This window comes from Magnolia sinica, chromosome 10 (genome assembly GCF_029962835.1).
Source record: "Magnolia sinica isolate HGM2019 chromosome 10, MsV1, whole genome shotgun sequence".
In the NCBI taxonomy this organism is placed as follows: Eukaryota; Viridiplantae; Streptophyta; class Magnoliopsida; order Magnoliales; family Magnoliaceae; genus Magnolia; species Magnolia sinica.
In genome coordinates, this window is record NC_080582.1 from 10,938,299 (window position 1) to 10,949,723 (window position 11,425).

General features: G+C 40.8%; 1 protein-coding gene across 1 annotated transcript; it reads left to right on the plus strand.

Annotated features, from left to right (window-relative positions):
* The first annotated feature begins 1,917 nt into the window (after positions 1-1,917).
* LOC131257966 (uncharacterized) lies at positions 1,918-10,266 on the plus strand. The gene is made up of 3 exons (XM_058258952.1): positions 1,918-2,603; positions 4,404-4,595; positions 9,136-10,266. The coding sequence occupies exons 1-3, from the start codon at positions 1,959-1,961 to the stop codon at positions 9,157-9,159; spliced, it is 861 nt and encodes a 286-aa protein (XP_058114935.1). The 5' UTR covers positions 1,918-1,958; the 3' UTR covers positions 9,160-10,266.
* Positions 10,267-11,425: the final 1,159 nt, after the last annotated feature.

Here is an 11,425-nt window from a genome sequence, read left to right on the forward strand (position 1 = left end):
CAACAAAAAGGATGGTCGGTGTCGATTATACACATGCATCAATGTGGCCCCATATGAGTCATGATTTACATATTTGTCATGTTATATGGGTTGTGGTCATTATGTAATATGGATTGTACGTATTCACTTCCTTTACTACCTAGCCATTAAAATCCTCCTAAGGGCCACTGTATTGTTTATTTAACATTCAATCTCTTAATTAGGTCATACAAACACAGATGAAGGGAAAAAAACAAAAATCAACTTGATCTAAAACTTTTATGGCCCCCAAAAAGTTTTAAATGGTCAATGACGCTCATTCAACACTATTTCTTGTAATGTGGTCCACTTGAGATTGAGATATACCTTAATTTTGGTCTCATACCATAAAAAGATCTAGAAAAATATGTAGATAGTGTGGATGAAATACATACATGATGGTGGAGCCCACGGACCACCAAGCATTGAATGGGTCGGCGGTCCATTTGCCCGTTCGGGGCTATAAACGGGCGGTGGTAGGACGCAATCCGTCCTCACGCCGGCTATATAGCTGATGTATTGACGTGAGCAAGTTCTATGGTTCTATTACGAGGTATGTGTTATATCTAAACTGTCCATCCATTTGACTAGCTGGTATTTAAGACTAGGAAGAAGAATAAGACAGATCTAACTATCAGATAGATCACACTGCAAAAAAACAATGGGGGATTGAACGTCTACCATTGGAGCCTTTTTGGGGTCACTGAAGTCTTGGATAAATATGAAATTTGTTTTTCCTCTTTATTAAGTTCCCGTGACCTCATGAACAGATTGGATTGAAAAGGAACGTTATGGTGGGGCCTACGGTGAAAATCATATTCTCTGCTGTCAATTGTAGTGTAGTTCAGATGGCCTTTGGATATGATTAATTTTTTGGATAATGCTATAAAATGATCTCTAAAAATAGATTAACGGTGTAGATATAATAAATACATCAATGTGGGGCCACGTAACGTTTATCTATTTTGAGCTCGAGGAGCGTCAGTGCTCGTCCTCGCGGACGCGGATTTCCTGGGAGAGCCTTTCGCAGAAGTTTCTGCGCTGGGAACCAGGTGGGGCCCACCGTGATGTTTGTATGGAATCCACTCTGTCCATCGGGCTTGTGAGCTCATTTTAGGAAATGAGAGTAAAACTGAGCAGGATCTACGACTCAAGTGCGCCGTACTAAAGGAAAAGGTGGTCAGGAAATTTATACCGTTGAAACCACTCTGGGTTCTACAGTGATGTTTACATGCCATCCATACCGTTAATAACATCTTTCATATTAGGATGAGCTGAAAAAACAAATATTAGAATGATTCAAAACTTCTGTGGCCCACGAATATTTCAACTGTTAGATATTCAATTCTCACATTTTCGGCCCACTTGAGAATTAGGTACGGTTCATTTTTGTCCTCATCGCATAAAATGAACTCACAAAACGGATGGACGGAGAGGATTTCTCAAAATCATCACAGTGGCCCACCTGGGTTCCCAGCGCAGGATCTTCCTGCGAAAGCAATCCGCGTCAGCGTCCCGTCCTATGGCAGCTATATATAGCAGCTGGTCAGTTTATATTATTACAAAAAAACGAGATATATCACAATTTAACCCGAAATCTCTGCCCCCGTGAACGATCGCAAGAGGGAGAGAGAGAGGGAGAGAGGGAGTTTCTCAAGAGGGAGAGAGAGAGAGAGAGGGAGTTTACGATCGCAAGAGGGAGAGACAGAGAGAGGGAGGGAGAGAGACAGGTAGAGAGAGAGGGAGTTTACGATCGCAAGAGGGAGTTTCTCAAGAGAGAGAGGGAGAGGGAGAGAGGGAGTTTCTCAAGAGAGAGAGGGAGAGGGAGAGAGGGAGTTTCTCAAGAGGGAGAGAGAGGGGTAGAGAGAGAGGGAGTTTCTCAAGAGGGATAGAAGAGAGAGAGGGAGTTCTCAAGAGGAGAGAGAGAGAGGGAGTTCTGCATGGACGCGGAAGGAGATAATCATTATGAAATATTAGGGCTTCCATCGGGCGAAGAGGGCGCCAAGCTAACCCCAGAAGATATCAAGAAAGCATATAGGGCAAAAGCTCTTTCCTCTCACCCTGACAAGCGCCCCGACGACCCCCATGCCCACTCCAACTTCCAGAAAATCACTTCCTCTTACGAGATTCTCAAGAATCCCGATGCTCGAAAAGCCTTCGATGCCCTCCTCCGTGCCAGGAACGATCGCCTCCGCCGTGTTTTGCATCTCGACTCCAAGCGCCGGAGGATGATGTCCGATCTTGAGGAACGGGAGCGTGCCGCATTTTCCGTTGATCCAGAAGAGAAGGCCCAGGCGGAGGATGAGAGGGCCGCGCGAAAGTTTCAGGAAGAAGTGACGAGGATTCGGGAGACGCACGCCAAGAAGAAAACCGCTGTGGCAGAGGAGGGCAGCAGGACCAGGGAAGGTTTGGAAAGGGCGAGAGTTTTGAAGGTCTCTTGGGAAAGGGATGGAGACGATTACCGTGCGGAGAGGCTGAAGAAGTTATTCACGAGGTTTGGAAAGGTCGAGGTTGTGGTGATCCGGGGCAAAAGGTCGAAGAAGAAGAGATCAGCTCTTGTTGTCATGGCGACAAAGGAGGGTGCGGTACGTTTCTTCCTTCCTCTGCAAAACCATCAATTAGCATGATACTGGCTATTTAGATTGTAGAATATAACTGTGTAAGCTAAGTGTGAAGACTCGTTCTTCTTTCCATTTTTGTAGAAAACGGAAATACATACTCCAACAACAGTACCTCATGCAAACTATTGTGTCGTTCTCTGCTCTCTCTGACCATAAACTTCCAAATGCTATATGATTATTTCCTACTTACAACTACATGCTCTTACTATAAAATCCTTTTAGTTGTAAAGAGTTTGCATGTAAAGACATTACATGGGCTGTTTGGATGCCTGTAATTGCCTGTAAACTGTTTACTGGTTACAGGGGCTTTTAGAATCGGGAGCAGATTAGGACCCAAGAAGGTGTGGCCCTTACTGTAGGGGCCAGCCCACCTTGATGTATGTATTCTATATCCATGCTGTCCATCTATTTTTCCAGATCATTTTAACGCATGATCCCAAAATGAAGCGGATTAAAATCTCAGATGGACCATACTATAGGAAACAGTGGTGATTGAATTTCCCACCATTAAAAACTTCCTAGAGCCCACCATAATGTTTGTGTAATGTTTATTTGCAATCCAACCTGTTGATAAGGTCACATAAACATGGATGGAGGTAAAAAAAACAAATATCAGCTTTATGCAAAACTTTCAGTGGCCCACAAGAAGTTTTTAATGGTCAATCACCACTGTTTCCTATGGTATGGTCCACCTGAGATTTGGATCTACTTCATTTTTGGCCTCCTGCCCTAAAATGATATGGAAAAATGGATGGACGGTGTGGAGATAGAATACATATATCAAGGTGGGCCCCATGGTAAAGGCCACACATAATCAACTCCCTTTAGAATCCTAGCATTTTGCTGTGTTTTGGATTACAAGTCGGTCATATTTATTTATTTATTGCTATTCTTCAAGAGTGGCGGGGACAACTCGTCGTCGTAAAAAAGTAAATCTTCAAGAGTGGCTTGTAACTAGCCCTACCTGGCTCTGTCTCGGATTGAAGCTAGCAACTACCCCTAAACTCCTTATAGCTTGAAGCCAAAAGTTTCATGTGTTGAGTGTTTATAACTTAAAATTTTACAGGTTCCAAAAGACCACTAAATAACCGGTTAATCAACTAAAAGAATAATTAACGGGTGTTTCTAAAATTAGGATTGAATTGTCAATTACGAATTTACGATAGGGTTTACGTTGGACCAGCTCTTAAACCAAATCTAAACTGTAAGATCTTTCCACTATTTATAGAAAATTCAGAAAAAATGGAAAAAATAAAAGATGGCCTAAAAAGAGCATCGGTTTTTCATATTGCATCCACCAATTATAGATAGCCTAAAAAGAGCATCATTTTTTCAAGTCAATTAATCCATGCAGCTTGAATCATATTTGACATGTCCTTAAATGATGTTAGAATCACATAATCTTGGGTCTGTTTGAACTTTTAAGGCTAGCTCAATAGGCTTTTAAACAATGCTGATTTTTTGCCATTCAAACATCATTTGATACCCTGAGAAGAGCCTGTGAAATTAGTGACAGAAATACTAAGGAATAGTTGTTTTCATATGATTGTTGTGATTACTACATTAGCACCTATCAGGCATCATTTATTATTATTATTATTATAAATGGTCTATCCTTGTCTTGTTGCACGTCCCCACAATCCAGAACTTGTTTTATGTTTGTTTATTGTTTTGATAGTTCTTATCTGCTACTGTATTCATCAATAATTCTCTCTCTCAGCTAGTATTTAATTCAGTACTCATCTGTTGTATTTCCCTTGCCAGGTTGCTGCATCACAAAGTATGCGTGGGGATATATCAAACCCTCTTGATGTTGTTCCTCTACATCCTGATGACAATCATTTATCAAGCACACCTCCTACGAAACATGCTAAGTCTGACGCTCCAAATCTAAGCAATCTTTTTGGTGCTGGTTATCGGGCTTATGAAGACTCCATTTTAAAGAAGCTCCAAAAGGTTTGAACTTCGTTGTTTGAACTATGATGGATGGTGCTTCCTACCTCTCTGTCATTCTCATGTTGATATTTTTTGTATCTCAATGTGTGGTTCGTTTTCTTTTCTTCTTTTCTTAGCTCATCGGTGTCTCATTCTGTGCACTTCAGAATAACTGCAATTTAACTTTTAATTGGAGGATCTTCCATGTGTTAGATTGAAGAATACAACCATATATGTTTCTCTGCTGCCATGGTTAAGTGATTCAATGCTATATTTCTGTTTTGTTTTTTCACTTATTCTGGATTTGTTGGATACAGAATGCTGAAATTTTGAAACTTAAACACTGCATACAACTTTAATCTAATCTGAGATAACTTTAATAATTCTACTTGATTCCATGCATATGCATATTCCTGTTGCCCAGGTTTATTTTTATTTTTATTTTTTGAAAGATGAAGGATTTCATTAAGAAAAAGGCAAAAAAAAAAAAGAGCGAGAGAGAGAGAGAGAGAGAGAGAGAGAGAGAGAGAGAGGCTGCTGAGAAAGCAGCCCACTGTTACAGCCATAAGAAGAAAAAGTCTTGACCATAAAGGTCTTTAACATTGGAGGCCCACTCAATCATCAGACGCTTGGCCTTAGTTGCCACAGAACCCGCCGTATTAGAAATATTCCTGAAAACTCTACTATTTCTCTCCCCCCACACCGACCACCAGACAGCAAGAATAGACATCCTCCAGATCGTCGTCTTCGCCTTGCCGATATGCATCCTTTGCCACGCTTGAAGGAACTGGCTTACCTCCCCCAGACAGCACCAATGTAAATTGAAGCCATTTATAATCTCTGTCCAGATCAGGCGAACGAATTGACAGTGCAGCAATAGATGGTCCACAGACTCTTCAGCCCACATGCAGCATAAGCATATATTGGGGAGGACCATCCCTTTCTTCCTCAGATTGTCCACCGTAAGAAATTTCTTTTTCCCTGCTAGCCATCCAAACACTAAGATTTTTGAGGGGGCATCGTACTTCCAGAGAAAGGAGAGATTTTGCTTGAGGTTGTGCTTCAGTCTGTGCATCTGGTTATAGAGAGACCGAACCGGAAAGAAGATGATTTGTCCGGTTTCTAGAAGATTGAATCTTGAGACGAGAGAGAGGGGGCTGCAGTATAGAGACATTCCAGGAGACCCATAAAATCCGGAATCTCCCAATCTTGGAGGCTTCTTCTACATGTCACGTTCCGGACGATTCTTCCATCCTTTTCAGAGTAATGGTCAGCAACATACGAATTCTTGGACTCAGCAATACGGTAGGAGAAAGGAAATCTACTTCTAAGCGTTTGCTCTCCTAGCCAGATATCATCTCAAAACTGAATTTTGGTACCATTGCCAAGGACAAAACCAACGCTCGGAAGAATGACCCACTTCATATTCATAATTCCTTTCCAGATATGTGAGACTTTATGTGACGGTAATTCTTTAGCCCACCAGCCACCAGGGGATGTACCATATTTTCCTTTGATGATTGAGCTCTAGAGATATGCTTCATGTAACACTGTAAATTCAAAAAAGAACTCTGTCAGAAAGTTATAGTAATGGAAGGTGGATTGTATTTCATGACTATGGGTGTTCACATAAAACAAAAGGATTTTTTTTTTTTTTTTTAAATTAATGAAAAATATATTAGCACTAAGAAGGATCAGGAAACAAAATCAGAAAGGGGTCTCTACCCCAAAAACAAAGGTGCTCTATGAGCCCCTCCTTTTGCCAAGGAGTCTGCAAGATCATTAGCTTCCCTCAGAATGTAGACAAATCAGCATTTAACACCAAAGCAATATCTGAATTTTGTGACAAAAAAGCAACCCTACTAGTTTTCATTTTTGGTAGCGCAAGAGATAACATTGAAAGACTTTCTTTCGATGATCATCCTTCCATGGAACTTGGTCTTTAAGTTTCAAAGAATTAGTACCTTCGAAAGAGCTCTAGCTCCCTATTTCACTTTCATCAGACTCATTGATTCCTAAGAGTGGAATTAGAGTAACCAACCTCTACCTTCTAATATCTAATAACACCACCAATAGCTGCCAGTCCTGGATTCCTAAAAGAGCTTCCTTCAAAATTGAGCTTAAGAAAACTGATGGAGGGGTCCCCTAAGCAGCCTTTACTTTTAAGGTTGGCATTTTGCTATGCTGGCAGTCCACTGAAGGGAGAAAGCTAGGAAATTGATACCTTCAAGTTCTTTTGTGCTATGAATGTCTACTCCCTTTTGAAGATTCTTATGTTTCTTTCAACCCAGATGTTCCAAAGGATGATGAAGGGGGTCATCTTCCAAAGAATGTTTTGTTTAGTTTTTACCCTTCATCAATTGAACTGTTCTATATAGTGCCAAAGAGGACAAATTGCCCATAGTCAAAGTCCAAATGCTTCTAGCTTCATTGCAGTGTAGGAGAAGTGATGAACATATTGCTTATCTTGTACACATGAAGCTCATGCTAGGTCAATGATTTGTGCAATTCTTAATTGGTCGCAAGAATCTGTCCCCAGCGGACAACCAATGAAGCCACAGTTTAGGAGTCGACGCACCTCCCATGCTATGTTTGGGATCAATGCATTTGACCATTAGTTGCAGGATCTTTTTAACTAGGTGCCACTTCCGCTTCAAATCACTCTTCGGATTCCTGCATCCATCCCACTACTGCTTCAAATCACTCTTCGGATTCCTGCATCCATCCCACTACTGCTTCAAATCACTCTTCCACTGTGCTTTTAATAGTTTCTTCCACTCTCTCAGCCATTAAGTGTATAAACGTTTAACAATTTTGCTCCTCTTTCTGCTGAACCACAGTTTGTTGCAATAACCTCTCTCCATAAAGTGCCATGCTTTGTGTCAAAAATTCATTTGCACTTCCCTAGAAGCCTTCTTTGCTTCCCTGGTGTGTGATTTGAGCTCGAGAACTGCCTGAGAAACTCTATATGCCTTGACAGGATTCAGATGTTCTATCTCAGTAAGGTAAAACTTCATCGTAGATGCTGTGTCATCACTGTCCAACACCTTCCTGAGTAAAGACACGATTGCAAGGAATCTTGAGGACTGGGAGATTGCTGAATTTGTGCTGCTGCTGAATTATATTTATAAATCTGCTCCGAATCAGTTGAATGTGGATCGGATCATATGGAGATTGGAAAAGTCGCCCATCTTTACAGTAAAAGTGCTCTATAATCTGATCCAATCCAACCACAGTTCTACAGAAGATCACCTTACTCTTCATATCTGGAAGTATTTGGTCCCTCCTAAGGTTCAGGTCTCCGGGGCTGATTGTATGGAGACATCATTTGGAGATGCTATCTCAATTACTCTGGACAGACAGGAGAGCAGAAAGCTCGAAATGGACAATCTGGAGGCTGAAATATTAGCCTTACCAAATGGGATGAGTTCAATCTCTCCACATATTCGTGATGACTCCACCCGAATCCTTCAACTGAAATAATGAGGCTGTGCTAGATCTTTGAGTCTTATTTTGACAATCACATTGTAAACTCACACTACCTAGTTGGCCACCATTGAAGCCGGTGAGGCATCAGATGATTTGGGCCCGAGCAAAGCAACCCAGTATGAACCACCCCTCACTGGACCCAAAGCTTGCTTGACATCTCAATGCTGATACTCCAGGTGAATAGATGAGATAAGCAGCAGATCTGCGCTCTGAGTGTAGCCTCATGACTATGGTTGTCCTTCAGTACACATCTGCAGTACTCTTCCTTTCAATTTCCCACAATCCATCATCTGAAATTGGCCTTCTGGGACTGGGCTTCATTGAAATATGAAAACCTTACAAAAGTGAATCCCCTACTGCTAACAGATCTCTTTTCAATGCCCAAACGCATCGAAAATCTTCGTGATCTCTTCCTGGATGAAGAGAATGGATTGTTTTGAACAAAAACAGTAAATGGTCCCTGCCTGGATTCATTCTGTTTGTTGGGAATCCATTCACCATCTCCATCTGGATCCATTCCCTTGTTAGGGACTTGGAATTCATAGAGCGCTTCGTGGGAATTTTCATATTGGAACTTTGCATCACATCCAATCAGTGGCTTCATAGGCGTCACTTTCACATTTCAGAACTTTGATGGAAGAGATATATTGTATAGGGTCCTACTCCTTTGTGCAGAAAGACAGGATTCCAGAACCTTGGTAGAAGAATCAATAAGGAAAAAAAGAAAAGAAAAGAAGAAAAAAAAAGAAGTACTAAATATGCCCATCTTTTTCATTTTGAAAGCAATACTTACAGGGTCAATAAATGGGACAAATGCTAGCATTCCCCATATATTCCCCTTAAAAGATGTGCTGTTTTGTTTGTCCTGGAAGGTGGAAGTTGTGTATGTTTTAACAAAGCTCTTTAGTTTTTGTAAAACGAACAAAGCTGTTTAGTTTATATGCAAGCATGAATGATTGTGGTTCATATTTGTGATGTCCAGACTTGTGTATGATGTTTATTATTTATATTTTATTACTACCATGTTGGAATGTTGTCATACTCACAAGGAAACTATCATCTTGTTCAACAGGCTGCTGAGAAACAAAAATCATGAAAAAGCAATGAGAGAATTGGGTCTGGAATCCCTGCACATGTTTCATCACATCTTATTCTAGTTGATTTGTAAAGGAGGTAATGGCATTTACTATTTCTTTTCATTCTTCATCATGTTAGATTCAATGGTGAATTAATAGGTGGTTTGGAATATCCAACTCCAGAGGAACCTGGACGATTGGGAAATCGATGAATTCGTGCAACTTCTTGACTGCATTCAGCAGGCAAACCCGAATCAGATAAACTGGGACAATCTCATTCGGAGGTCAGATAGATCCTCCATTTTCTCAGTCAGTTTGTTTTACAAGCAGCTTATGTTCAAGCCTGGTAACGCTGCCACGTATGAACCCCACTTCATATGGAAGTACCCGGTCCCTCCAAAGCTACAGGTTTTTGCTTGGCTGGCTGGGAACAGGAAAATTCTTACTGTGGACAATCTTAGAAGAAAAGGGATGATCCTTACTAATGTGTGCATTTGCTGTCTGAAAGTGGAAGAAACAGTTGAGCACCTGCTCATCCTCTGTCCGTTCGTCTCTGCCATTTGGGCAGATCTCCTCTCCTGTTTTAAGATCAGTTGGTGCTTTCCCAAAGACGCGGACCTGCTGCTGAAAGCTTGGCACGGTATCAGAATGGGCAAGTTGAAAACCCTCCTATGGAGGATGGCGATCCTTGCCACATGGTGGGTTGTGTGGACAGAAATAGCAGATGCTTCAGAAACGAATCTAAATCCCCTCAGTTAGTTGCTTCCTTCGCCAAATGTTTAATTGCGGAATGGGCCTATCATATTGTTGATCTTAAGGATGTTGATTTTGCTTTTTCAGGGGCCTGATTAGTTTCTGCTTCCTCAGCAGACTCTATCTGATGTATTTCTGTTTTTCCTTTTCAATATAATCAGTTACCTTTCAAAAAAAAAAAAAAAAGGGCTTCCTGTTGTCTTTTCTTAAAGTAATTTAAGGTAATGAAAGAAGATAGAAATCCTAGGGGCTTCTTGGCCGATGGAATTGAGCCCGAGATGCAGCAAGTGTAGGCTTACTACAGAGGTCTCTTGTAAGTTGTAACATGGGGGTAACTGAAGGCAGATAATTTTTGGGTGTGATTCTTTGCTCCATGATGTCCACAAATTATGTTCAATTTCTGTTTGCACCTTTCATAGTTTCTGTCTGGAGCGTCTGTTGCAAACTGAGCTTTGGGTGAGTCATAACCCCTTAGATGGCAATACTATGTCCATCACAATCCTCAGCTCTCTTTTATAGGTGTATGTTGATTGTTGAGAGTAACCTTGAAAGAAGCAACTTCAAAACAGAATGTTAAAAAAACTGCAAACATGATGTACCACCACATTTTAGCACTCGAAGCTAAATATTATTTGAATGGAAAAAAAAAACTCTTATCCATGATATTCCATGCGTAAGACAGCTATTTGGAGGTTGTTGAATGCAGAACTTTGATCGTTTTGGGTATAGAATATGAAGATCTTGGAATTGGTTGATATCCTGACCCATAACTTCCAGGAAGTCCTCGATTTTAGGACTCAGTTTTTTCTTGTTTGGATGACACAATTTGGTAGAAGAGAGTTTTGGAATCAACATGTTCTTCACATCAATTAAGAAAAAGAAAAAAGGTTTCCATCTGGTGGACCACATTGATTATATCCTCCCCTAAAATATTGACAGTTTCTCTTGGGGGCTCAGAAAAGGAAGTTTCATTGATTAATATACATGAAAAGCTCTGGTCATAATGTGGGGACTGCCCGTGATTGCCCATCTCTTTTCACTTTTGTCAGATAATATTAATCATCCATTTGGTAGCTAGAAAAATGGATGGTCCATTTTGTTTATATACTATTAAATGTTTGCTCATTCACCTGGACTGTCTGTCGTATGGGTCCCACCTTTCAATGTTCATCCTTCTCACAGATTACTTGGATTGAATGATCAACCATCCAAGCAATGGCTAGGCCGAATTAGGCGGTTCTTATCAATTATACTAAAAATGATCTGATTGTTGAGACGATCCGTCTTGTTGGTCAAAAGTCACCTTGATTGGATGAACCTAACCATCATCCACTCATAGAGAAAGAGTTGGCCCAGTTTGTACCGGAAAAGGTCCAATCATTAATCCAGATTATCCATTGTGTGGGTAACAACTTTGATTTGCCATCTCTAAAAAAAAAAAAAAAACCACTTTGATTGGATGATCCTAACCATCCAATGAATGTACTAGGAAATGGACAGGCCTTATTGATTACACCAAAAAGGGCCCTATCA